Here is a 26,103-nt window from a genome sequence, read left to right as displayed (position 1 = left end):
ATTAATAATATGTATTTATTTTTTCAAACACAGATACCAAGAGCAGAACTCACCTTGATCAGTGTCAGTTTTAGCTCAACAAACTTATGTTATTTACGGTTCAAGTAACACTTTTTGTAGACCTGCCAGTACAGGACAGCTGTCAGCCTATGTGATGAATAACAACTTAAACTTGATATAAGATGCTTTTATTTAAAAACTGTAGAGAACATAACTTATTTTTTGCCGAATACAGGCATATTTATGAATTTGGATGAAGACAATGTGATATGTAGGTAAACAAATGAAGATAAACGGAATTATAAAATCTTGTCACTAGGGGTCACTATTAACCAACAATAGGAAATACAACTATATAGAAGCTGGAGCTCAAAGAAAAAACGTATTTACAGCTTAAAAAAACGGTTTTCTTGTGTTGGGTCCTCAGAGCTGTCTTATGCATATTATATATTCAATATTATATGATAAACAGTGTATGAATAAGTGTTTTGACTTAAAAATGTTTCTTTTTCAGTGTTTGTGTATTTGCGTAAACAATAATTAAATGAAAAGCCAAATATATGTTTTTGAGTGAACTGTTTTTATTGCCTTACAACCAAAAAATGCATTGTCCAACCATGGATGCCAACACAGATCCAATGTCTGAACCCATTTACATTTAACACTGTCATATCTGCTTCAATCAATACTGAGACTACTGAAGTGCAAGGTCAGGGCAAAAAATAATGAATAACCAGTAAAAGGGTTACAGTGCTCTGAAAGTTTAAGCAGTCATTTTATAAGAGAAAAAAACCACTTAACGTTAAAGTACATAAGAACTTCCCCATTCTTACTGTCAAAGATATTTTAAGAAGGACTTTTACATTAGAAGATTTTGATCATTGTATTTATTGGAAAGGAAAAAGCCTTGCACAAAAATAAATTAGACTGCAATAAATTAATCTGCAAACTGTATTTGATTTAACTTTTCAAAGCTACCCTGCCCTGCTGTTTGGTGATATGTAGGTACAATGTTTTCAGTTACAAAATCATAAATATTCTTTGGCAATCTGTTAAATTTGCACACATTTTTAAAAGATGCATCTTAACTTAAATCAAAAATCCAGTAATACTTAAACTGATGTAGATGAAGCAGCCAGTGCCAACTAGTTGAAGAAAAGTGCAGGTGAGTTGTGTCCATGTAGCTGCTTCAGTGAAGTGCAGCAGGAGCAGAAACGGGGAGCAGAGGGAGGCTGGTTGAGGGGAAATGTGATGCAGAAAGGCACAGAGTGGATTTCCTTCATGGTGCCTTCAGGCCTGCAGTTTGAACTGGAAGGAACTGGTGCTCCAATTGCTTGTGTCACAGTTGAGCATGGTACGCTCTGTGAAGGTTACGTTACCTTCTGCGTCTATCAGAATAACGGTATTGGTCCTAAACAGACAGGTGAACAAAAAAAAAAATACTATTATGACAAAGTGATTTGAAATGAGAAATAAAAAAAAGAATGGCAGGTTAAACACAGTAAAATTATACTATTTGATAAACACCATTATTCCTTGGTTCATCACCCTGCCCAGTGTTTCTAGGGTCCCACTTCTACTGGAAATAGTTTGAGGCTTTGTCTGTCCTGTCCTCGTAACAAACTTTCAAACTGCTATTTTGTTGAGTGGAGGTCAGATTGATCATTTCTGATAAAATTCAAGGCAGTCTGGAGGTCTAAACTCTGTTCCCAGACACAGGGTCAAACAGATTTGTTATTTCAGTCATTTTTTCATTGAGCATGGATCCAAGACTGCACTTGCATGAAAATACCTGTTGGTTATCTGTTGTTTGAGAAAAATAGTAATCAGATGAACACCAAATAGCTGCTGGTACATATATCAAACTAAATTACCGGTATACTAAATCAGTACTACTCAGAGTGCAAGCACACTACAGAACTGTAGTGAACTATTCCACATTGTAATGCAGAGCCCATGAGTAAGGATTAGGCTGCAATAAACACCTGAATCAAGACTGAGCAAAGAACGTCGATGTGGCTCTGTCAAAGAATGACCCTCTGGTCGTTTGGCTACAGGACAGTCCCTTTATCCATTAATCCAATGCAGCGTTAAGTGTAGACAATGGCATTTAATTAACCTGCTGAGATGGACTGCTGACAATCTCTGTGAACCAACAGTTTCTCAGTTCTCTAAGATCCTGTCAGCCCCCTCAGTCTGACACAGGGGGGACAGGGGAGAAGGGCTCGGAGTGGGTGGTGGACACTGACCTTGTACCATAATGAGGGGAGCGAACACACACTGCTGACATCGCTTGGATCATAGTCTTGCCGTAAAAGTCACCCTGGCCCTCCTGATTTGGATCAGGTGTGTTCCTGTCAAGAAAACCCACAGGAGATCTGTCTGAGAAGCGTCTAGAAAGAAGGGATAGTCATTCGCTGCGTTTTGCCCACGCAGTGTATTTCAAACATTTCAAACAGGTGAACCATTAAATCCATAAATATCACATTGCACAAACAACACCTCTTTAAATGGCTCATCAACTTTTGTTCTCCCTGTCCTTCATTTCAGACCCAACAGATAACAGGCTTCACTGAGTTCTGTTTCTGTAAATAAGTCAGACACAAAACAGGCTGTGTAGCTGGGTCTTGGGGTAATTTTTTTATACATAAACAACAACTTGTTTAAAAGTTTCTACAAAAGTTTTGGAGTCATTTTGGGGACTCATTAAAGTTGGGTCATGTACTCTTTGTACTTGTTTCTTTTGCATCACTAGGCTTTTAGTTGCTCGCTGATTGAAAGTTTTGCAAAACGTCTATTATTTCCTTCAGGTGTTAAAAATAATTGAGATACATAGCTTCCAGGACAAAGCAACAGCTTTGAACAGCTTTGAACAGATTGCATGGATACACAACAACAGAACCTCTCATTAGACAGATCAACAACAAACCTCCACACATGACAGACTCAGGGACCTGTCTACATATTTGGCTATAGAAAACCATGCAACTCTGCAGCAGAAAAAATGACACGACAGTTGGCTTAGCTAACTTAGCATGAAACGTGAGAACAGATTGCCAGACTCAGTGCAGTAGCAACCATAACTGCTTCCTTTTAGAGCGGCGTGTTTTGATCAGTTTACAAACAGATTCAGGGATTTCTAAAACATATGAATATGTAGAGGTTTGGAAATCTGCACACAATTAGTTTGAACATCCAGCGTTTTCACTTCATATCCATGTTTGAAATATGAGAAAGAAGAATACTCCATCTTTAACAACATATCTCTGCAATATTAGTTGAAAGACATTCATTAAAAAAACCCATAGCTTTGTGGGTAATTAAATGCTCTACTATATTTTTGTTTGGCTTCCTGGTGCCAAGACTGGTCATCCTACAACCTCCCAGTGTTGTGAGACAAAGCCACTATGAGAGGTCTGTTTTTGTACAGCACAGCAGCTTCACAGCTGAGTAATAACACAACAGCAGTGTTGACATGAGGGTAAATAACTTAACAATACAACCTGAAATGTCACCAAGTCCTTAGAAAAAGTTTGTTGTGTCAGTCTTGCATAGCATTCAGTATCAGCACAGAAAAGTCACAGGTAACACTGATTAGTTGATTCCTTACAAAAGCACATCCTTAGTCATGGCACCAGTTAAGGTCTAAGAAGAAAATCAAATTAAGACTCGCACATCCCCCAGCAGGTGCTCGAAGCAAAACAAAGACTAATTTTTGAACAGATGTGTGTGTTAAAATGTATTGATATTTACAATCTCAGTGTAAATAGAGAGGCATGACACGTATGCTTTTGTGGTGTATGCAGTGTTTGTCTGTTTTCAGGATTTCAGCTGTGTTTGGCTGTGTGAATGTCTGTATGTATTTAGGATGGTGACTAACAAATGAAACTTCAGTGTGTCAAACCATCATAAGCACAAGATTTGTTGTTTATGTGAATGTAGATGCAAATATTGACTAAACCCTGTTTTCACTGTATGACACCACATGTGGTAGTTTTAGAATAGTTAAGCAATGAATCCATTCATTTGATGCAAACTTTCAAACCTTTGATTCATATAAAAAAGAATCGGGAGAAAAGATTTTTGTGAAGCAGGACACTGAAGAAATGTGTAAATGCTCTGTCATCACTCACAGTTCCTCGTTGTTCAAGACGTTGAGCAGCTCCTGCACCAGTCTGTCACAGGACAGGGTCTGGTCATGGACCACGCTGGTGAAGTGGCGCTTTCCCTGCAGCAGTTTCTTCCACGGAGTGTCCAGCAAAGAATTACTCAAGCCGTACACTCCTGCTGAGGGGCATATGAAAAATATATAAGCTAGTAATCTCTGCCATCGACCTTGTTGTACTTCCTCTTATAACAAAACAACAACATGGAAATGTCACATGAACATGGAAAGGCCAAAGGCCAAGGGGAGCGGTAAATGTGAAATGAGTGGTTTCTACAGCAACTACATTAAAAACACAGACCTGGTTTTAGATGGATGGGTTCAGGGCTGCCTCTGTTTCCATAGTAACACACAATGTCTTGTTTGGCTCTACATGGGACACAGAAAAATGAAAAATTAGACATCGCATTTGGTGGTGATTAAACTTGTTAATGTCTAATAACGAGGCTTTGTCAGGAGTATTAATGGTTCTGTGCTCTCGAAAACAACACAAGAAATTCAGCAAAGAGGATTTTTCTTCCTAAGGGAACCACAGGAAATGAGAGCTCAGGGAGAAAGAGAATATCAGTACTGCACCACACAGTATTCTTTTGTGACCGATTTTCTTTGCAGTCTTGGCAAAAAAGGAAATAAAAAGCATGTTTTATTTGTAGAGGCAACAACATTGGGAAAATAACCCAACAGCATGTTTGATTGCAGCTTTTAAATCTGTACTGAAGAAGCCACGGAGTGAAATTAAAGCTTTAAAATACAAACGAGTGCTGCAAACACCTTTGACGAGCATGAACCCTTAAGTTATAGTGTTAGATGTCTTTGCAAAGTCCTCAGTTAGAGGGAATTTATTCAGTCTGAAAAATCTGTCAGACATCAAGGGCATCTGTGACGGCTCCAGTACAGGCGAGTGAATAATAAATTATGACCAAATCCTTTGAAGCAGCAGGGGAATTAATTTTTTCATGTCAATTTTATGACAGCCATACTAGTGGCATCACTCAATCTGAGATGTGGTGCAACACTAGCTCAACATCTAACCTGGAAAGTTTCCCAGTTAAGAGTTGGCAAGAAAGACTAACTCTGCTGCTGGGCTTTCAGCCCTGCTACAGAGCTTTACTGGAAGGTTTTGAAAGCCAAACTACAAATCGACCTTTGCTCTTTACCTCGTGCTGCATCAGCATCTGCAGAAAAAAGTTGAGCCCATTAGAATTCCCCTCAACTAATATTAATATTACCCTAAGTGCATTTCTTCACTTTACACTTTATTTCACACTTATCGGTCTATATCAGCATAAAACATGGAGGTAAGTAATCAGACACACAGTGAATCATGTCTTTCACAATGGTCAAAAAAGACATTTGTTCATGTGTTTCAAAAAACAGGAAAGGACCTTGTGTCACTTAATGTGGGACAGGTCAAGTGCTTCATGGTTTTATTCTCAAATCAACTGATCGTCACATGAATTATCACATTCTTCAGCACAGTATGACGTCAGGTCTTATAAGACATAAAATAACCGCACCCCATGAGGTTCACTATTTAGAGGGGGTGGCCCGGGTTCGAGTCAGGCCTGCGGCCTGTTTTCCGCATGTCTTTCCCCACTCTTACCCTGTATCCGTCTCTATCCACTGTCCTATCCTCTCCAATTACAGGCATGAAAAGCCCCCAAAAAATAACTTAAAAAAAAAATAATAATACTACGAGTTTGTCCATCTTAGTAATTTGAAAAACATTCTGCATGCATCATTATATGTTTTTTTAGTCTAATTGCATCACATGTGAGCCCTGCAAAGTAGAGTACAATAGGCTCTCAAAAATTCTAATTTAACATTAAATGTTTAAAATAAAGCTACCTTCATTTTTGATAACTGACACATATACAGTTTAAATTATCAGCCCAAAAATAGTCAAATGTTTGTTTGTTGCTGCTTTCAAATGAGGATCCTTTCTGTAAAACATTGACAGGGTGGTTGCAAGTGCCTTCCAAAATCAAAAACTATTAAAAATTCATTATTTCTGATATTATAAGAGTGAAAAAAAATAGAGGTTAAATTTTTATATATAGACATGAAAACTGGAAATATTTGATATGATGTTCAAGTTTCTTTTTAGCCATAAGACCCCTGGAATGACTTAGCCAGGGTAACGACATCTGTGGTGGCAGATTAATTTAGGAAACACTGCAGTTTGTGCACACAGGTAGTATGATTTTCAACCAGTCAGCTAAATTAAGTATTTTAGGCCTTTTTTGTTTGTTTAGATTTGCCTTTTTGTTTTTCCACAGCAGGAGGTGTGTAGTCTCCAGCACTGCTATTTCAGGGGTCACAGGTTGAAAAGTCTGGGAACCCCAGGCTTAGACCAAAGAAAAATGCAAAGAATCCTCTCAGAGAAGCTTTACTGGGAATTTTCCATCATGTTCCTATCTTTTTGAAGCTGTAGAGAAAACACTTTGATGCACAAATACAGATTATCACAGTCAACTGAGTAGCACAGTTGCATAAATGAAAATAGTATAACGTTGTTTGCAGCCAAGAAGCAAGTTCTGTTTAGAAAACCAAGCACAAAAAGTATCTTCTGCTTTATACAGATGAAGAATGAAGTATTAATAACAAGCTTATTCTAAAGAGTCCTCACAAGATTGTCAATGATTAAATGCTTCTTCATTTTTCATTGCTAAATGTAACTGAAGCAATTAGAACCACCATCTATCATGTCAACTGTCAACACAGAGAACACTAGCTAAGAGATGTTGTGACATGACAGTCAATGTGCTTGTGTTGGGGGTTTCAACATGCAGGTGTTATCTGGACTAATTACAACAATCTAATCTCGTCTGATTAGCCATTGTACTGTCTTGTACTTCATAATTCAGTCTGTTTTGTCCTCTGGGAGATCCCTGTTCCTTTCCAACCTCTACAAAGGCTGAGGGGACAATTTAACAACTGATATGAGCAGTGCTAACATGCCCTAACACTTCTCTCCACGTAACTGGTGATGACATTACCTGTATCTAAACTGTCGTCTCTGTGCAGAGGTCATCCTTTACTGTTAGCACAGAATGCCATCTGTCTTGTGTAAATTTCCTGGAGCAGAGCCTTTTCTGAACCTGGGACAATATGTACGCAAGCGGCTGCAGCAGAGCTCTCAAAGCTGTAGGCTGGCTTTACACTATCTCTCTGACAACAGCAAATCAAAGACCTTAAAGCAGTTTCCAGCTTGTACCCAGATCCAGTCTTACTGTTTAAATATATAACTGCGTTTCCTGCGTGCCCCTGGTTACTATAAACATGGCAGCCAGGGCCTGTGTTGACTCTGGTGACAGCAGTCAATGTCACGCATGCATGTGCCCAGTAGCTGCTCAATAAGAAGCAGATGGCACTGTAGCACGAGGGGAAGCTGAAGAGGAATCCTTGGAGCTGCTTCCTGTTGTGAGGACTGTGATTGGCAAACACAATGTCTGAAATACAATTTTGAACTTCGCATTGTGACCTGAACTCACCAGTATGAGATAGGCCTGCTGACTGCATACACACACTGTGTCAGAGATATGCATCACATTTGCCACAGTGGAAGCAGATGGAGGACGTTCAGGGAGATAGCTCTATTTCTGCTATCTGAACCTGGCTAGCATATTGAAAGTCCCATCAGGTGTGCAGCGGGCTGATTTGGGCTGAGATGAGAGAACAGCAGGAGGTCAAGGCCACCGGGCAGAGAGAACGAGGAGGGAGAGGACTTCTTTCAGATCTCAGTCTGAGAGGTAATCAGTATGCTGGCTGGGAGGCGTCCTAATGAAGAGTCCTACATACTGAGGCTGCAGAGCAGTTTCCTCATCGCCAGCTGTGGAGTAGCTACCCGGAGATGCTTGGATGAGCTTTTAACCTGATCAGTTCAGAGTGTTGATATGTTCATAGAAGCTCGTGGGTATGGATAATAAATATGTTTCTACACCTAGCCAATAATAGCATGAAGCCGAAGAATGCCTTGTTGGTTTGGAGCTTTATATTAACCTTAATTAGCCATGCTAACTTCAGAGTTTTAAGACTGTATGGGTGAGGCAACATTTTGAGTCTGAATACCTCAAAAACTACCAGATTAATATTAAATTGTGTTCTGAAAACTATGACTTTGTGAGGATTAATGTAATGACTTTAGAGATTTCCTCCCTTCTCCTCTACTTTTCCATCAGAACAAAATTTCCCCTTGCTTAACAATTTAGATAAGCATGACTTAATTATTATGAAACTAAAAGACAACAAATTTGCTATAGTTTGCTTGGCATATAAATTATAACTTGTGGTTTTGTGCTTTTATCTAGAAGACAGCTGGAAATAAACCGGACAGGCCTGCACGTCCAGCCATTGGTCATGTAAATAGATCATTTGTGCTTATGCTTAAAAAAAAAAATCAATTAGTGGTATGCATGAGTCAGGTTAACGCCCCAACACTGCATTGGTGGTAGACCCCACCATCACAGACCTTTACAGTCGGATTACCACATCTTGTTCTGCAAATCTAATTTCATTTTGCGTACTTTAGTTTTAAGATCATCTACTGTGTGCTTGAAAACACCACACGCGCTCCGAGCTGATAACAGCTATTTGTTCAGTTTGTATTCTTCAAATAAAATGTCAGTTTCTCCTGTAGAAAAAAAAGTTTTTTTCTTGCTATTTTCTAGGAGCCACTATTACTGCTCAACATATTTATTGCCGTTTATGCAGACTACATCAGCATCTATGTGTAACACACAATAAAAGTCACATCCTTTGGCTAGTGGGAAGTTTAAGCATGCTAAAATCCTCAATTTCCGTCTTTCAGCTTTTCCTTTTTTGCTCCAGCAGACCACTCAAGATTAGCGTTCTGCATGTTGATTTGGCAAAGTTACACATTTGATCCCCTTCTCTTCCCGTACTATGCTAAATACAGTCAAAAGTAATTACATCTCACACCCAGTTTTAATTTAGCATGATACTTAACAGCAATTTATATTAATTTATTATTTAACTTGCTGTATAAACACTAGACACTCTGCATTCAGTTCACATTTAGAAAAACGTTCATGTCAACACATTAGATATGAAAAGCATCATCTTTATAAACATGTAATCATACTGACACTAGCAATTAGCTCGAACGTAGTGGTTAACGTTATATTAAAGCATTTCTGTTTAAAGGACTGCTGAGGAGAGACAGGGAAGTGTTGGAAGTAGAGAGTGAGGATTTTTATTTTATTTTTTTTTAAACCACCGATACATAGCAGTGTTATGTACCTCTACACCTGCTTACATTCAATCTTGTCTCACCTTGCTTTAAAGGGTTAGCCTTTCAAATGAGCCTGAGAAAGATCAGAAAGACCTTCATGAGAGATAGAAGCAGGAAAAACTCTGCGGGATTTTGATCTCATCTTGATTTAAAACATGACCCCATGCTAAAAACTGTAAAGCCAATATCAACATTATTTCAATTTTAAGGGAAAATTTGCAGACATCTGGACTGACTCAAAGCACAATGTGGGCTGTATTTGAGCTTTTTGGTGAAGAATCCACGACTAATTCTGCTCAGTTAAAAATGGTGTTCTCTTATACTGTAGGAGATTGAGGTTTCCCCAAAGGTAATCTTACTCTGGCTCAGAGAAAAAATACTCCTGGTGGGTTCTCTTTAAAATGTCCAGAGTTCATCCACCTCTGATACTGTGGAATGTGCACAACGGCAACATCGCTGTTTTTCTTGTTCAGCTCAAATAAGTTTCTGCCAAGAATTACAACACATGGTTTGAGGCCATCAGACTGAACTGTTTTCTGCAGTTGTTTTTGTAACACAGACTCTGCTCCTCTTAAAGTGAGTGTGCTATGAAAGGTATTCCTCCATAGGCAAACATCAGAGGAGATATTTACTAAAGCAAGTAAAGCTTGAGCATTGACATGAAAGTGAGAGTGACATAAAGTGTGGTAAAAAAAAAAACAAAGGGAAGAGGAGTCAATTTGATATGTGATGAGGAGCCTGGAGAGCATCAAGCTGAATACATCTGAATTCAAAATCATCAGAAAACACTCAGCAGCCTCTCAAAGCATCCAGTTAAGTCCCTTAAATCACCTGTCTTCTCCATTCTGATGCTTGGTTTGAACTACAGCTGCTCGTCTACAAGCCTGCATTCATTAAGATGCTGCAATGTGATTGGCTGATTAGATAGTTGCATTAACGAGCAGTTGAACAGGTGTTCCTAATAAAGCATCAGATGAGTGTACACCGCAGCAAAACTGATTATAATTCTTCTGGGTGCAAAGTTTACACCCACTCATATTTTCCTCAGTGAAGCCAATCATTAAGATTTACATCTATGTGAAGCCAAGCAGTGCCTAAATGTCACACGCCAGTATAAATCACGTATATGAAGAAACTGATCAATGAGAAATTGTAACACAGAGCTCCTCTCCATTCACCAGATGCAGGTATTGATTCAGAAGAAACTTGATATCTTATTTCCTCTGGGCTGCTGGAAATGGTGGAAAACAAATCAGCTGGTAATGACCGTATTTATTACAGACTCACTGTGTTGATCACTATCTGCGGTAAACACAGCTCCCCTCAGACTGGGATTCTGCAGCAAAAACATCTACAGTGTTTTAATGTTTTGCTGCTGCCTCCTGAGCGCGGGGTTGCACCTCTTCGTCACATTAAAGAGAAATGCATATGAGATAGCAAAGGCGCAGCTAAAGCTCGGGGATTTAATAAGGACATGTGCATATCTTTACGCTGTTTCATCTGTTGTGAACAGAGAAAAAGGGTTTCAAAGGCCTTAATAACACTGACATTCCTGGACTCAGGCTGCAATTAGCTGATGGTTTCTGCTGCTGTTATTAAATACCTCAGACCAAGGAAGACTAACGGATCTCCTTTGAATCTTGTTACACTGTAATTGGAGAAAATTACTGCATCTACTGAGTCTTTAATCGACTTAACCCTTTAAACGCTGCTTGTCCAATCAATAGGTGGCAGCCACAACTAGGTAGGCAGGTCTGTTCAGTCAGCTAGAAATGTTCAAAGAGTTTGTAATTATGCGGCATGACACCTAGATCACATCCACCATATCTAAAGATAGAAAGCAGTGGTATTAAGATGATTTTACACACAGAAAACCTCCATACTATCTACCCTTGAAGTAATGCTAAAACATGTGGAGGACGAGGCGTAAAAGCAGAAGAAAATCCCTCCTGAGAGGAGATCCTGCTTCAGGCCATGTAACCAGGATACACGGATCACGGCACCAAACTCCACAGTGGAAACCCTGATTTTCTTCCTCCCCCAGCAGGGACTATGATTGGTACGGGTGTGTGTTGGAGCTAAACCTCCAACCTCTTGCTGGCAGAAACTAAGACCTGTTTCCATGCCAATTGTCTACAGGGGCCTCTGCTATGACAGCTATCTTGGTGTGCACTGATCCCACTTTGATTTCCCTCTCTTAAACAGATCACCACTCTTCGTCCACTCAGACTGGTGGGTGAAATAAAAAGAATAAAACCCTCATTATTTTTAATGCTGTCGAGATTTTCTTTGTCTGAAACCCTGAACATGAACAGGTACTGCTTTGGAATTTTAATGCTGGCTCCTCCACAGCCCAGCGTTCGAGATTCTCAGGTGAAGCACTCCACAGCTGCAGATGGCACCTTTGTGGTTTCATTTTAAGGTAAGGCCAGAACTCAGAGGAACAAAGCTCCAGTCTGCTATCAACGCGTTTCCACAACAAGCTCAGATTTAAAAGCCTTTAGTGCACAAAAATTCGCCTTTTTCACTTCACGACACCCACACAGTGCAAAACAATGCAGAAAGAAAACATCTTCACATCTGACAGCTCTCCGTGGCCATGTACACAATTATCCCTTCTTCACAAAACTCTACGAGTAGTATCCATCATGTGGACAGAGCAGCTGTTTACTTGAGGTAGAAAAAAAAAGTAGCTCTTTTCTAAACACCTGTCAGCAGGATTCAATCACACCTTTAACTTACTTGAACTCTGCTGTGATGAGGTTAAAGCCGTTGTACAAGTGGCTTTCTGTCGACACCTTTTTCAGGTAGGAGTAGCTGTCCTGATCCTTGTCCGTAAGATAGTTTGACACGAGAAACCCTGCGTAGAATGAAAAGGAAAACGATGACATATAAATCAAAACTTTCACTAGAGAAAATTCTTTTGAGAAAAAAAATGTATCAGATAATTCAAAGCTGCACAAGAGGAAGCTATAAATGACTGATCTGACATGTTATCAGTGAGTCTCTGTAAATGTAAAAACATTATACCTCTTTCTACATCATGTCTTTGACAATGGGGTTTGCTTCCTGTTTCTTTTATGTTGAGTTTTATCAACTTTTTTTTCTTGAGCTGAGGAGCACATCTCACGGTTCATCACAGCATCCAATTGGAAAGTGGACCAGGTGATAATTGCATTCTTTGGGAGTTTGTAACGGTCCAAATACACCAGATGCATCTCCAGTCCTGCTTTGCTCCTGCTTTCCATTCGAGTCAATGTGTCAACTCAAACTGGATCTCCTCTACTCTGCAGTCTGCCTGCGTCCCTGCTCCAGCAGGTCACAGCAGATATGCAGTCATTGATTGTTGCTGGATACCGGAGCTGTGCCAATTCACTGTAAGGCAGACTCAGGGGGAATGAAATAGTGCATGGATACTGCCTAAAAACGGTCCATAACTTTCGAAATAAAAAAAAAAATAATGTCAAAAACATGATCGTAAATAGCCTGACTATAACAACAAAATGACTTCATGAGCGGAGCCAGGCCAGGTGTCAACAGATCTGAGGTTTGACAGCTCAACATGAGTGAAAAGAGGCTTATCAATGAAGTGGGATGCACAGAGACTCCTCAGTCTCGTGAATCCAGCTGTCTGACAGTTCTGCAATAAGCTAAACTGTGTGTGTTGCGTGTTAATGTACACAGTCAACACACAAGGGATCAGAGACGCATCTGGTGTATTTGGGCTGTTATGTGATGGAGCTTTGTGCAGAAATTCTTGTATGATTTGTGGTGTTTACATGTGGCCACATTGGGCTGGCCAAGCTGCTGTCTACCTTTTTTGTGTATTTTCACTCTTGTGTTATTAGAAAGCTGTTTCCATGTTTTTGAACAGTTATTGAACTCAATTAACTTAAGGGGTTTACAGTTTATACATGTTTTGAGCCTCAATTGTGTTTATGTTTTAAATATTGCCATTTGATTTTGGTTTATAGGTAGAGGGTTACATTTTTGCTTCTTTTCTTCCCGTCTCGTGCAGCTCTTGTGGAGTGTTTCTTGATTCAACACTGCTGCTTGAAAGAAAATCCTGACATTGTGAAATAAACCTGTCAAGAGTTCATCTGCTCATCCAGCTGTGGATGCTTTAGTATCTGTTAGTATGTTGTAGCTTGCTCACCTCTCCCGTGTGCATCAGGGTTTGGACGCCCCTCCATGTAATTGGTGATTGCAGCCAGCTTGCCGCGCTTGTTGATCCCCAGCCATGATCCTCCTTCTTTGCCGTACTCAAGGTCCAGGCCTGACGAGGACAATAATGGTGGAAACTTTTAAATTCAGCTTTAACTCATAGTGATTTGTCTGTAGGTCAAATAAAATACAATTAGTTTTTATCAGCAGCACAAAAAAACATTTTATACATGGAAAACACAGGAAGTAGAGACTCCATACTCCAAAGCTTTGGAGCATAATAGTTTTCAATACCTGGTCAATTTCTGAGTCCTTTTGTATGATTCTGCAAGGTTTGGGCGCTGATTCATCAACAAGATTTACAAATGTATCTCTAGCTAACAAATGATTTATGGTTTTACATCCAATGATAGTTTTGGGAAAGATCTTAATAATGTGGTATCGAGAGACCCTTCAACTGGTAGACCTGCAAACACACAGAAGCTCAACAGGAGTGGCAAAAACTTCCTAAAAATGTCTCAGATAATTAAAATAAATAGTTAATGATTTGGGTAGAAATTCTTTTTGTACATAAATCTCCACATTCTTCATTGTTTACAGCCAAATTTAATCTTTTAATTCTAATTCTTTGCAGGATATGTCGTCAAAAGTTATTAAAAACTGCAGGAGGACCTTGAGAATAAAAAGAACTCACCTAACAAATGATTCATCACTGAACACAGACCTCTCCTAACCTCTGTTTCTCCATGCACTACAAATTTTTACAAAAATTCATTTTTAAAATGTTCTTCTAATATTAAAATCTGTGGCAAAGGGGAAAAGCACAGAATGCTAACCTTTAACTAGCCTGCATTAAAACTTTGATGAAATTAGGATATGACTGGATTTGCTGTAATGAAATAAACTTGGCGGATTTCTCTTCTCCACAGGATTAAAACAAAGGTGGGTCAGTGCACGTCTGCTGCACTTCCTGGTGATCAATAAAGACAGGTCCACTTACACTGACACTGACCAACAGAGCAGAGTGGTCTCTGTCCCCCGGGGGTGGATGGAAAGCCATCCTGATCCCACTGGGAGCCATAGCTCACTTCCTCCCTCGTCATGCTATGTCTCCTCCCGGGCTCTACCTCCACACACCCCTCAGCCCCGCAGATAAGACAGAGCCATTTATTCTTGTCACATGGCATAAAAGCAGCCATCAATTAAAGGCCCACTACTGGAGCCCTGACCCCTCTATTACAGCAGGGAGAGGGAGACAGAAGAACAACGAGGCTATCGCTGCGTTTCCTCCTTCAGCAGAAAAAAAAAAGAGGATGATGGATTTCCTCCCCTGAGCTGTAATGTGTATTAGACATCAGTCAATCAAATATAGTTAACTGCAGCTAGGGATGCTTGGAAGCAGCGGGACTGGACCCCGGGCTAAAGGAGAATGAGTTTATTTGATTATTTAAAGTCATTTAGACCTTTAATACAGCCAAAAGTGTTGAAATTGTCTTATATGTGAAAACTTTTTATAGACTCTCAAACATGGAAAACAATTATTGGGAGATTTGTAGATGTTATATGCAGTTTTTCCAGTAGCCTCCTAAATTTGTAGCTGTAAAAAGTCTCTAACTGATTAAAAATTAATGTGATAGGGATGCCAGTATGGAGCTGTCACTGGTTGTGGACTTTATGAGGTTTGCCCTTGAGTGGGTGGCCTGGGTTCGAATCCAGCCTGCAGGCTTAACCTTTCCTCTCTAAAATTGAAACTAATGCAAAACAACCCACATTAGTTGAGTTCTGCTTTCTGTTTATATCATTCTAATCTTGCAGCCAGCCTGGTCCTCTTTGTAAAAGAGCAGGAAGTCTGAAGTTCTACAAACATAACGTAGAATCGAAATTCCCAGCAACAAAGAACAGAGCGTGACGTTTCTGTGTGTTAAGTATTATGGTTTCGATTCACTATCAAGGTGATTCAGTTATGTTGAGCAAATGGTGTGTCTCAATCCTCCAACCCTCTTACAACAAGCTGCTCAGAATAGGCTGCAGTCTCATCCAGGAACTGCTCCAATACACAGGTACATTGCCCACAAAAACATAACAAAACCTCTTTTCATGATTATAGTATTTAATAGTTATCCACCGTAAAGGGGACACACAAGAAGTGCTTAAGGGTTAGCTAGCCAGTTCAGGAGATGTAATCTGGACTCAAATGAAGACTCACCACTGAGGATCTCACTGCTGGTCCCCCAGAAGTCTGCAGCTTTGGATGGCCTGTTGTAGAACTCGTCTCTGTTTGCAGCCAAAATTAGCCTGAGGAGAGGGAGGAAAGGAGATCAGAGGTCTTTTTACTTTTCTTTCAGATCCAATCCTGGTACCAGATGCTTACTCAAAAAAGCTAGACTGGTATCAGAGACAAAAGGCAACTCAGCTCTGTGCTGTTTTGTGTTTAAAACAACTTTGTGCGCATACTGCACCATCAGCGCATCAGTACAGTATAGTGCCGCTGGTTTGGCCTTTCTTTTTGTTAAATTACAACCCAGTGTGCAGAAGCTGCAGCCCTCAAAGAGGCCCATGTTGGATTCAAACCTGTGGCCCCTTGTGGCGTATCATTCTCCACACTCTCTCCCAGTTTCCTACTCGTTGGACAATCCTAGCTTACATAGCACTGAGTAGGGCTGAACAATTAATTGATTTTAAATCGACATCGCATTGTAATAGAATGCAATTTTCAAATCGCAAGGTTGCAATTAGAAAAACACAGACCTGGAGGGAATATAGTAACCTGTACTTGTTCTCCCTTAAAACCAGCAAAAGTCAAAATGCTATTTTTTTTTCCAGCACAAAAAAAACCTGAGGGCTACAAAAATCCATCCAGTAGATCGTAGAGCCATACCCCTTGGTTACATTTTCTGTTTGGTTTGTTACTCTTACTGACAACTGGAGGTCAGTAAAATTTCACACTGTTCCTTTTTCTTTTTCAATTAAGAAATGCAAAAAAAGACTTGTTTTTTTGCTACCAGTGTCTCTTGTTGGTTAGTCATACTATAAAATGACTTAAACCTGTGTTAAGTGAACAATGCAGAAGATAAATGTCCCCCTCCAAAATATGTATGCTAAAGCGTAATCGCAATATTGGTCTAAAAAAATCGCAGTTAGATTATTTTCCAAAATCGTTCAACCCTAGCACTGAGGGAGCTGACGACAGTGGTTAGGAAACAACTCTAATGACAGCTTGGAAGAATTTTCAAAACTTATGTTTGTGAGGGTTGGTGCTAGCGTAGCGTAACATAACACAAGCAGTGTAATCAAGCATCTCAAGGATCATCAGGTCAAAGAAAATAGCTCAACTGAGCCAAAATGAAGTGTAAATGAAGCAGTTATCAGCTGTGTTGAACCTCAACTTTTGATTTCACCTTCAATGTCTTAAATTTCTCCTGTCCAAACTCTTGTTTTGTTGTACGTCACTTTGGACAAAAGCACCTGCCAAATTTAACTGTGGAATAATACAATGACAACCAGGGTTTTGAAGACACAGAGACAGACTGCTGGATACTGCAACGTGGACTCTCTGTTGTAGGCGTGCTGTAGAAACTTGAGATTCTCTGGTTGAGGCTCAATAAAGGCCTGAGATCTGTCCAAAGGTCTTTCAGCGCTGTAATATTACAGAGTGATTGAGCATAACACAGAGGACACAAAAAGGTTGAGGTTACAGGAGGAGGACATTCTTTGATGACACTCAAAGCAGAGAGGATCAAAAGAATTGTGACATCAAAAGGACGAGAAAATATAAAAGTAACAAAGCGTCAGGATTAACAGAGAAGAGGAGAAATGACACAAAATTTGCCAGTAATTACATGGACCATGTATTTTTTGTCAACCTAATACATAAAACATGTAGTTTGATGTTGAATCAATTAGTCAGGGCTGGATTGAAATGATGGCTGTAACAGGATTTAAAATGGTTATGAATAATGAAATGTTGTGTAACAATAATAATAATTCTATTACAATGCAAACAAATTCTGAAATGATCCCAAAACTGGTCCTAAACCACTTTGGTTCAGTTGAAAAGTTACTTAAAAAGCAGGTGGTACATAGGCAAGCAGCTCCTATCAGTGCACTCATCATGAGAAAAGAGACATTAAGGTTTAGGGACTCTAAAGACCCTAATGCTAGACTGTGTTCCTTTGTGTTTTAGACATAGACCATAAAATAATGTATGTCGTCTTGCTCGGCTCGTAGTGAGGTTGTCACAAAAACTGCTCCCCCTGGTGGCTGGCTGCAGTACAGGTAAAAAAAATCCATCTCCCCAGTCATTCAGGATGGGCTGTGGTCAAACTTTAAAAAATTAATACACCTCGTAGAAATGTTTCTCACATCTGATTGTCGTGGTGATTTGTAGATGTTATTAGGCTGCCTTGTATTCAAGTCCTCTTTTTTCTGAAAAGTTTTGTTTTCATTAGTTATAAGATGTTAAAAACAAGGCATTAGGGCAAGTTGAATGATGATTGACAGCTGCCGTTCTTGTGTATTTTTTTCAGGGATTGCAAAATATGTCAGGAGGGAGAGCAAAGAGTTTAGACTCTTGAAAGAAAAAAAAAGATTATTATGTTTGTTACTCAGCTCCACTCAGATTCCCCCAGGAATCCCTCACAGTCTTTACTGTGCAGACTCTGGCTGCACTGCTACCAATGGCTGCGCCTGTGACGGGGGTATTTCAGCTCTATTATCGTACAGTGGTAAATGGTGGAGCCACGTGGTCCAGTCTTTATACAGTCTATGGTTGTACAGCTCCCATGTGAGAGCTCTAAGTGTCTCTTTTCTTCATTCAACATATTGGTGTAAAATTAGACTGAACACTAATCTCACACAGATGATGATTCTCCAGCGAAAAAATGTGAAAGCATCATCTCAGTAGGATAATATCCAATTGCAGAAGATCCTTTTGTGCTCAGATAAATGGAAGTAAATCTGACATTCTGGTTTGGAGCCCAAGATACCTTACATTTGTAGCAGCACCAGCTTGGACTTAGCTTCATTCACATTAATTGGCTTTAATTGCAAGTATGTAGAAACGGGTGATCCTTTAAAGAAAAACAAAGTCATCCTGCTGTTCATATTTAACGAGGATTCATTTGGAAAAAAAAAACTACTTGACAGAATCAAGTAGAAAGAGGAACTTAGAGCTCACAGTTTCATATTTACCCATCCCACATCATGTTGGCATCGCTCTTTCAAACATTGCTATCGCACATCACATGTTTTCCACAAACCATTGCCAAGTATGCAGAAAATGATAGTGCAGGGCTGTCTGACTGAAAGTCACCTTTATGCCTGACAGCTACGCCTGAGTTAAAGTGGATGTTCAGGTATCACATGAGCTCCATGCCAGAAAAGAAAATCTAAAGATGTAAATAAACCATTTTCTCTTTGCAAAGCTACCTGCATGAGTGTGTGTGCGAACCATAAGTGACCTTTCCTGGTAATGTAACACAGTCTTTATTCGGTCATAAAGTTCACGTCATTTTGTTCCTCTTCTCTGAGTTGAGGTGAGAAACGATGCAGTTATATTTATGGCCATCAAACACCACTAACTGTATGCTTTGTAAGCTTAAGATTTTACATGTCTTTTGAGGTTATATCACAATTTTCATTTGGTATCACAACATCCCTTAATGTTAATATATACTTACTGAGGTCCTAGACTTTATTACTTCAAAGCAAAATGCACAACACAACACACAACACATCCAGCTCATCTTTCTTTTGGATAAAAGTCAACCTTTCACTTTTTACAGTGAGGCTTTTCTGAAAATTGATCAGCTCATTAGCAGAGAATCACGCTGCACATTTGTGTATTCAGTGATGTGTAAGCATGCAAAGAACAAACATATGCTTATCTCTGACTGGTTAACTTGTTTTATTCACATGCAGAGAATTTCAGATATGGAGTTAAACATTGCAGAGGGGCATTTAAAGAGCCTTTGGGCAAAGCACATAGTGACATTTATTGACCTGCATAATAGCTGCATATTACCTCCAAGCTATGTAATGGTCCCTCTATTACTCTTCCAGGATAGGGGAGCTTGGATCTTGTTAAGAGCAAACAGATAAACAGCGCTGCTTTAATAGGGGTTGACCTCTTTGAATCGGGGGCTAATGATAGTTTGTTCCCATGGAGCTGTGTGATCTGCCACTGCTGCAGAAAACAAAGCTAACACTAATAACGCGACACAGACAGAGCCTCTGCTATAGGATCCTTCAGAGAGAACGTTACATGCTAACAGCTCTGATCACATGGACTCAGCCTGCTGCTTCATGTAGGAGGGATGGAGAGAAGCTGAGAGGTATCATGCATCATGAATACTGGATTCACTTTTCTTTGTTTGATAACCACAGTGGTTGATGGCTAGGCAGTAGCAGCACAATACAGGTAAAAGTGTTAAAGGAGGTTCATTGTTCTTATAGTTTTATCCAAGATATATTCAAGACATTGTGTTTTGATCCAAAGTCAATGCAGTTTGCCACAGATATAAGCTGTTGCTTTCATCTAGGGTCATCTCCACAAACAGACACCTGGACATGAAAACAGACAATTTCTGGTGGAGAAAGCATTCAGCTTTTTTCTTTTTGTAGTCAATTGGTGACCCTGAAATACCATCACTGAGCCCATTTGTTTCCCCTTCACAACCATCAAGCCTCATAAGTCTTAAAAAACAGACATCCACATATGGCCACATAAACAATCTGGTTGAAAAAAATTGCCTTTCTCTCAAAGGTCATACTTGCACTTTGAGCTGCTTGTCAGGCTTTTAACAATGACCAACAGATTGGACCCTTCAAATTTGTTATCAACCATACAAATATCTATCTGCTGGCTGGCCATACATTTGATCCAGAAGAATCAGCCATCACCCACCAGGGGCTAATCCTTCATCGGACAACGGCTAATTGGCTCCTGACAGTAGAAAGCTTCCACAATTACATATTGAAAGCTTAAAAAAAAAAAAAAGCCGTGGAGTGAGAGGGGTCAAAGATATGAACTCCAAATAATGTCTCACCAAGAGGAGAACTTGAATGTGAGAACAACACATACTTAGGTTGAAGTTCCTGAATAATTGAGTTTTGTCTCCACCTGATCACTGGAGGACAGATGTCAGCCAATCAGCTGCATTTGCACGGGTGATGGACACCTTTCTGCTTTTTCAATTTTTTAAACAGATAAACACTGAATAAATGTAAATTGTAGCAAAGCACAAACCTCCCTCAAAAATACTTAAGTAATGCTTTCAAATATTATTCATATAATTAACATGTGGCGCAAAAGAAAAAAACTACTCAATTACAGTAACTATAGAAAAATATGACTGACAATCAGGTGCCTGATTGGTTGCACCTGTGAGCATGGGCACAGCTGCAGTGGTCAGTAGGAGTCTGCTCTAATATATCTAAATGACATATTTGACTAATATGGGTAAGGCAAATGCAGTAACGCAACTTCAAACTGGTGCCATGCAAAACATGAAATATTGGGAGTAAGCCCAAGAACAATCTCCAGGGTGAAAACCAACCTCCATACAACTGGGGATGTCTACAAATCCACAAAACAAGAGTCAGTGGCAGAGTGAACTGTCTGGCATTTGGTAATTTTCTTTAATGGGTGTAACCCACAAACTCAGCTCTGCTGCTCATCCTATAGACACATTTTCATTTCAACAAAGAAGTAGGATACCAAACACACATTTCTTTATGTTTTCTGCTACGTCTACTTATGCTCACATGAGGATCAACTTTTGAGACACCTCACTAGCTTTCCTTCTCAGCTGTCGTTGGGTCAAATGTCAACTTGCTTACCCCAAAATATACAACCATGAAACATCATAGCTGTCACGTTTCCACAACCCATGTCATACTCCTGAGGGGATAAACCATTTGAGCCTTTTTACGAAAACTGGTGGTTTGTTGACTCCACTTAACAAACACTGGCATATCTTTGGATGTGATGGGTTGAGCAGCCTGTGGGCACAGCTGTTAGAGTGGTTAATAATTAATTGACATTAATTGGCCTAAAAGAAACACAACATGCTCAGGTCAGAACTTATTACATCACTAAATGTGTGATTGCTGCACCACTGTAATTCTGTGCAGCTTATAACGTTGAAGGATTTCGGGCTAGAGAATGAGAGTCAACATACAGAAATCTCAGCATGTGGGTAATCACTAAGTCATTTGTGTAGAAAATGAACACATTCAGACCCCTGCAGGTATATTCCTGTTATTCTGAGCTGTGGGAGTGTGATAATCATACTTAATGAAACTTTCAGCGTGCTTTTAATCCAATTTAGTCTCAGTATTGTTGCACATACCATTTGATTTCAACATTACAGCAGTATATGAAAACTCCTTCTGTAATTACTGGTCTATATATAGCACCATTTTTACCACATTAGAGCATAGTACAGCTCACCTTTTCCCAAGGTCTATGTCTGAGTCAGTACTCACACCTCACCTCTGCTGTGATCTCCTCAGACGGGGTCAGACTCCCACAGGGAAGGACAGACATGGACTATGGCCAGTTAGAGAGCTCATTCTCCAGCTCAGGGGATTGTAATAAGCTGGATTCAACATCAGCCTGTAGCTCATCCTGACTGCCCATAGAGCACAGGGCTGAAGAAAATAAGCATTTATTCTTCAGAAGGGGAATATAGAAGAGGATAACCAAAGGTTGATATAGAGAAAATGATTGAATGTTTTTTAAAAGTTGCTACATTTGTAGATTATTATTTCATGCGCCAAAAAGAGGGCTTCTCATGATCCATTGAAAAACACAACCCCTGGTTTGTCCCAAAGTTAATCATAAAAATAAAAATCCACTTCCCTCCTCTGCCAAACTGTGTGTGTCTACACCTCACCTCAAAGCTTCAAGAAGCACACAAGTCAAACCTGGTATGAGTTGAAATAGAGAACATTGCAGCACTGTTAGAGCATGACGGCAGTGATGTCAAGACTTGAAGTGACTTGATTTCACAACTGGAAAGTTATTTCCTCCTCATATTTACTTTAACTTTCAAAGAAAAGCATCTTTATGCTCTGTAGCAGCATGTTTCAACACACCCCCGATGCTTTATGATGCAAACTGGGGGAAATATTCAAACTTAGTGCAGTAAGGTTATTTTTATAACAGTATCAAAAGGCATTTTGTGCATAACACCCAGATACATTAAAGAAAAAAAACAAAAGAGACATGTTGAGGTGTTTTGGAAAAAAGCTTCACTACATGTACTAATGTTATTAAGCTGGACTTAACGTATTGCTCCTTGGGATCTTAAAGGGTATTTTCAACTCTCTGCATGTCATATTTGATGCTTTTACACATCTCCGAGGTTTGCAGACTGACACTGTCTTTACAGAAACCACTGTGTGACTGTTGTCACAAGTTGCCCTTGAGCAGAAAATGCATTACCTTGAGCTTTTTCATCTCAAAAAGATTCAAGTGCAATAGCTCAGTTTTGTGTATGAATTTGCTCAGCATGAAGAGGCTCTGTCGACAGACCTGCTGACTTTTCCTCAGAAATTTGGAGCACAAAGCACTATCCGACAAGCAGTTCAAGCACACCCCCTGATCGCAGTTGCTGGTTTGAAGCCTCAGCCATCAGCTGCATGTGTTCTCTCCACTCTCAAAAATGCCCAAAGGTCAATCTTCAAACAAATCTGAAGCTGTACAAGTATTAATACGATTTTTCATCGCTACTTCAGCCTTTCTGAAATGGTTATTAAGATTCAGCTACAGCCAATAGGACATCAGTATGTTTTACCAACAGACTGAATGAGATATAGACATATAGTCTATGATGTCAACCATTTATTTTTGGTACAGAGTTTTAAAGCTCACTGTCAATGGGTGTCATGTTGAAAAAGTTGAACTCAACCTTGCTTTGTTTAAGTAAGGATAAGGTAAACAGGTGGGGTTTTAGCCTCTTTGCAGACAGCTACAGAGTACCCACCAGTCAGTCAATCAGATGTGTCAGTGTTTTGGCAAAATTCTGAAATTGAATAACTTCAAAAACTGAGTTATAAAAAAAATGAACCCCCTTCCAGTGTGTGCCAGTAAAGAACTTGGGTATTTGGTCCTAAACACTTTATTTTTGCTTTAAAAATCAGTTTTTTTTTGACATGGTGTGTATGTGGTTTCCAGTACTTTCTGAGGACAGCCTGAAGCAGAATCTTGAATATCGGCAGATTTTAGCCCTTCAGCATGGGGTTCATCATTCATTTGTTTTAGACCAGCGGTTGCAGCTTATTAAAGAGTATTTACAAAAAATCTCCTCGGTGTGTTATGCATGCAAACTACTGATACATTATAATAAAGTACCTTACATAAGAACTCAAAGACACCACACAATTCATAAAAGCACACATCCAAAGAGACAAAATGGGGACAAGATGGGGGTCTTCCCTGACAGTCCTTGACTTGAGAACTGCCCATCCTAAGCTGTTTGGCTAAAAAAGTTAACTCAACTTTATAAAGTTAAAAGCCTCTAACCTTGTATTCATTAAATGCTTTCCTTACCTGTAGGCATTTTTGGATGCAGGCCGGGGGTCAAACTTGAAGAAAATTATACACATGGATGTATTTGAGGATTGATGGCAGCCTTCACTAAATCCACATCAGGTTTAAATTCTGTCATACCTGACAAAGAGGAGAAAAAAGAGGAGAGGAAAGAAAGTAAAACACAAGAGTTGTTAACATTGAGGTGGATTAACTTGTAAAGCAGCTTAAGAATCTGTACATAGGGCTTTTACTTGTAAGAGGAATCATAATACTTGAACTTTGTACAAGGGAGGCTGTTTTGGCACCTACATGGAGTACTTGGCTGTAGGTCAGACAAAGAAACCTTGCAGAGTTCATCCTTTGTGTATCCTTATGACGACCCTATTCATAGAGAGAACTGTTAAACGGCATCATAAAGGTTTATTACATGAGTCATTCATTTAAACTACTGTAAGTGAATAGGTAGCAATTATGTAACAGATGCTCTTAACCCCTGCATGAGTCTCAGAGCCATCCTGTATTACACAATGGGAATACTCATGTGCTTCCAGGTTATGAAAATGGAAACATTACATATTCGTAAAACTAGTACCCGAGTTCAGCTATTAATAGTTGCTTGAGCCCTGTTTCGAGGTGAGCTGACTAATTTGCATATCATCTGTCTGTACTGTGTATGGTGCAGAAAACAGTAGCTTTTTAACATATTGTTAATACTACACCTCGTGCATTAGTTTAAGTATAACTAAGAAACCAAAATGGACTGACTAGCGTTAGCACTATTACAGTCTAGAGATGTAACGACGACAAAGAAACGATGACGCAAACTTTAAACAGCCTACCGAAAGTGTTACTCCCGACACATTAGACTACTCATAATATTCACTAAGCTAAACGTTTGCTCTTTGTCTTCTCGATTTGCCGGAGAGTTGAGTTAGCTAGTTGTACTCACTGTCCCCTTACACTTGTTGTTGACAACTGAAAGGAAGTGTTCACATCAAGTGCTCTCGATTTGTTTCTTTCATTTGTCCTGTTAGCCATTGTGGCGGGTGGTTAAGTTATTTTGTACGTTGTGCAGATCCCCGCCCGCCCTAGCACGACCGGTGCTTCAAACAAGCCCACTGAGAGCGAGCCGCTGTAGTTCCCTGTGATTGGTTGATTTACAAATGTGAAAATCAAACGCACAAAGTTGACGCTAGAAAGTAAGACTTACGTTTCCGGTGGATGGGGCGTTTTTTTTACATTCAAAATAAAAGCACGGATAATAAAACCTTCACAATTGGAGATGACTGAGACCATAAATTTAGTAGGATGCATATATATAAATATATATATATCAACCTAACAAACAAAAAACTACTTTATTGCAATTTAAAATTTACTCATTTTATCTTGAGCTTTTATTTTCTAAAAGTCCATGTTGGCTTGGTGTGGATGCAAGATACATTTATTTCTCTATGTTCCTTATCACTGCGCACATTTTTTTCTTATCTTTTATTTATTTATTTATTTATCTATTTATTTATCTCTTTAATTATTTATTTTTGTATGAATGGCACTGGATTTGTGCTCATGGATGTGATAGCAGCAAGTAAATGTCAGCAAGTTTCATTTTCTCTGAGCAATCTCCTGGAGCTTTTGCAATTCCTGACAAGCTATGATGTTGAGTTCATACCTCAAGAAAACGTGGGAATTAACTCCCCATCGCGAGAGGCTGGCTTTTATTTTGAAAAACAATTTTATCTGAAACTTTACTTGCTTTTGTGCTGTCTTGACAATCACTCAGTGTCAGTAAATTGTCAATATTTGTCAAGCCTGGAGAAATATTCGAATAAAATAAAATAAAAAGGCCTAAATATAAACGTACCAGATAAATATGAGTGTGCAGTCGTTACTTTGTGTTTTGTTTTCTTTAATGCTTATAAAAATATTAATGTAAACTAAAAAAAAAAAATTCTTAATCAAATTTATAAACCCCAGTAATAT

General features: G+C 39.3%; 1 protein-coding gene across 4 annotated transcripts; it reads right to left on the bottom strand.

The window, feature by feature from the left end:
- Positions 1-555: 555 nt before the first annotated feature.
- On the bottom strand, positions 556-25,139 carry tango2 (transport and golgi organization 2 homolog (Drosophila)). 4 transcript variants are annotated; one of them, XM_074671406.1, is made up of 10 exons: positions 25,070-25,139; positions 24,430-24,501; positions 24,139-24,258; positions 15,790-15,878; positions 13,576-13,695; positions 12,162-12,279; positions 4,467-4,534; positions 4,134-4,287; positions 2,250-2,354; positions 556-1,411 (listed from the first exon to the last, which is right to left on the bottom strand). In XM_074671406.1, the coding sequence occupies exons 3-10, from the start codon at positions 24,192-24,194 to the stop codon at positions 1,291-1,293; spliced, it is 831 nt and encodes a 276-aa protein (XP_074527507.1). In that variant the 5' UTR covers positions 24,195-24,258; positions 24,430-24,501; positions 25,070-25,139; the 3' UTR covers positions 556-1,290. The 4 variants fall into 4 exon arrangements, with proteins under 4 accessions (XP_074527507.1, XP_074527508.1, XP_074527506.1 ...); XM_074671407.1 differs by having other exon boundaries at positions 25,081-25,139; XM_074671405.1 differs by having other exon boundaries at positions 24,960-25,106.
- Positions 25,140-26,103: the final 964 nt, after the last annotated feature.

Source organism: Halichoeres trimaculatus, unplaced genomic scaffold (genome assembly GCF_033239565.1).
Source record: "Halichoeres trimaculatus isolate MK-OKI-2021-1 unplaced genomic scaffold, fHalTri1.1 fHalTri1_scaffold_5, whole genome shotgun sequence".
Lineage (NCBI taxonomy): Eukaryota > Metazoa > Chordata > Actinopteri > Labriformes > Labridae > Halichoeres > Halichoeres trimaculatus.
This window is presented reverse-complemented; position numbering and strand designations above follow the sequence as displayed.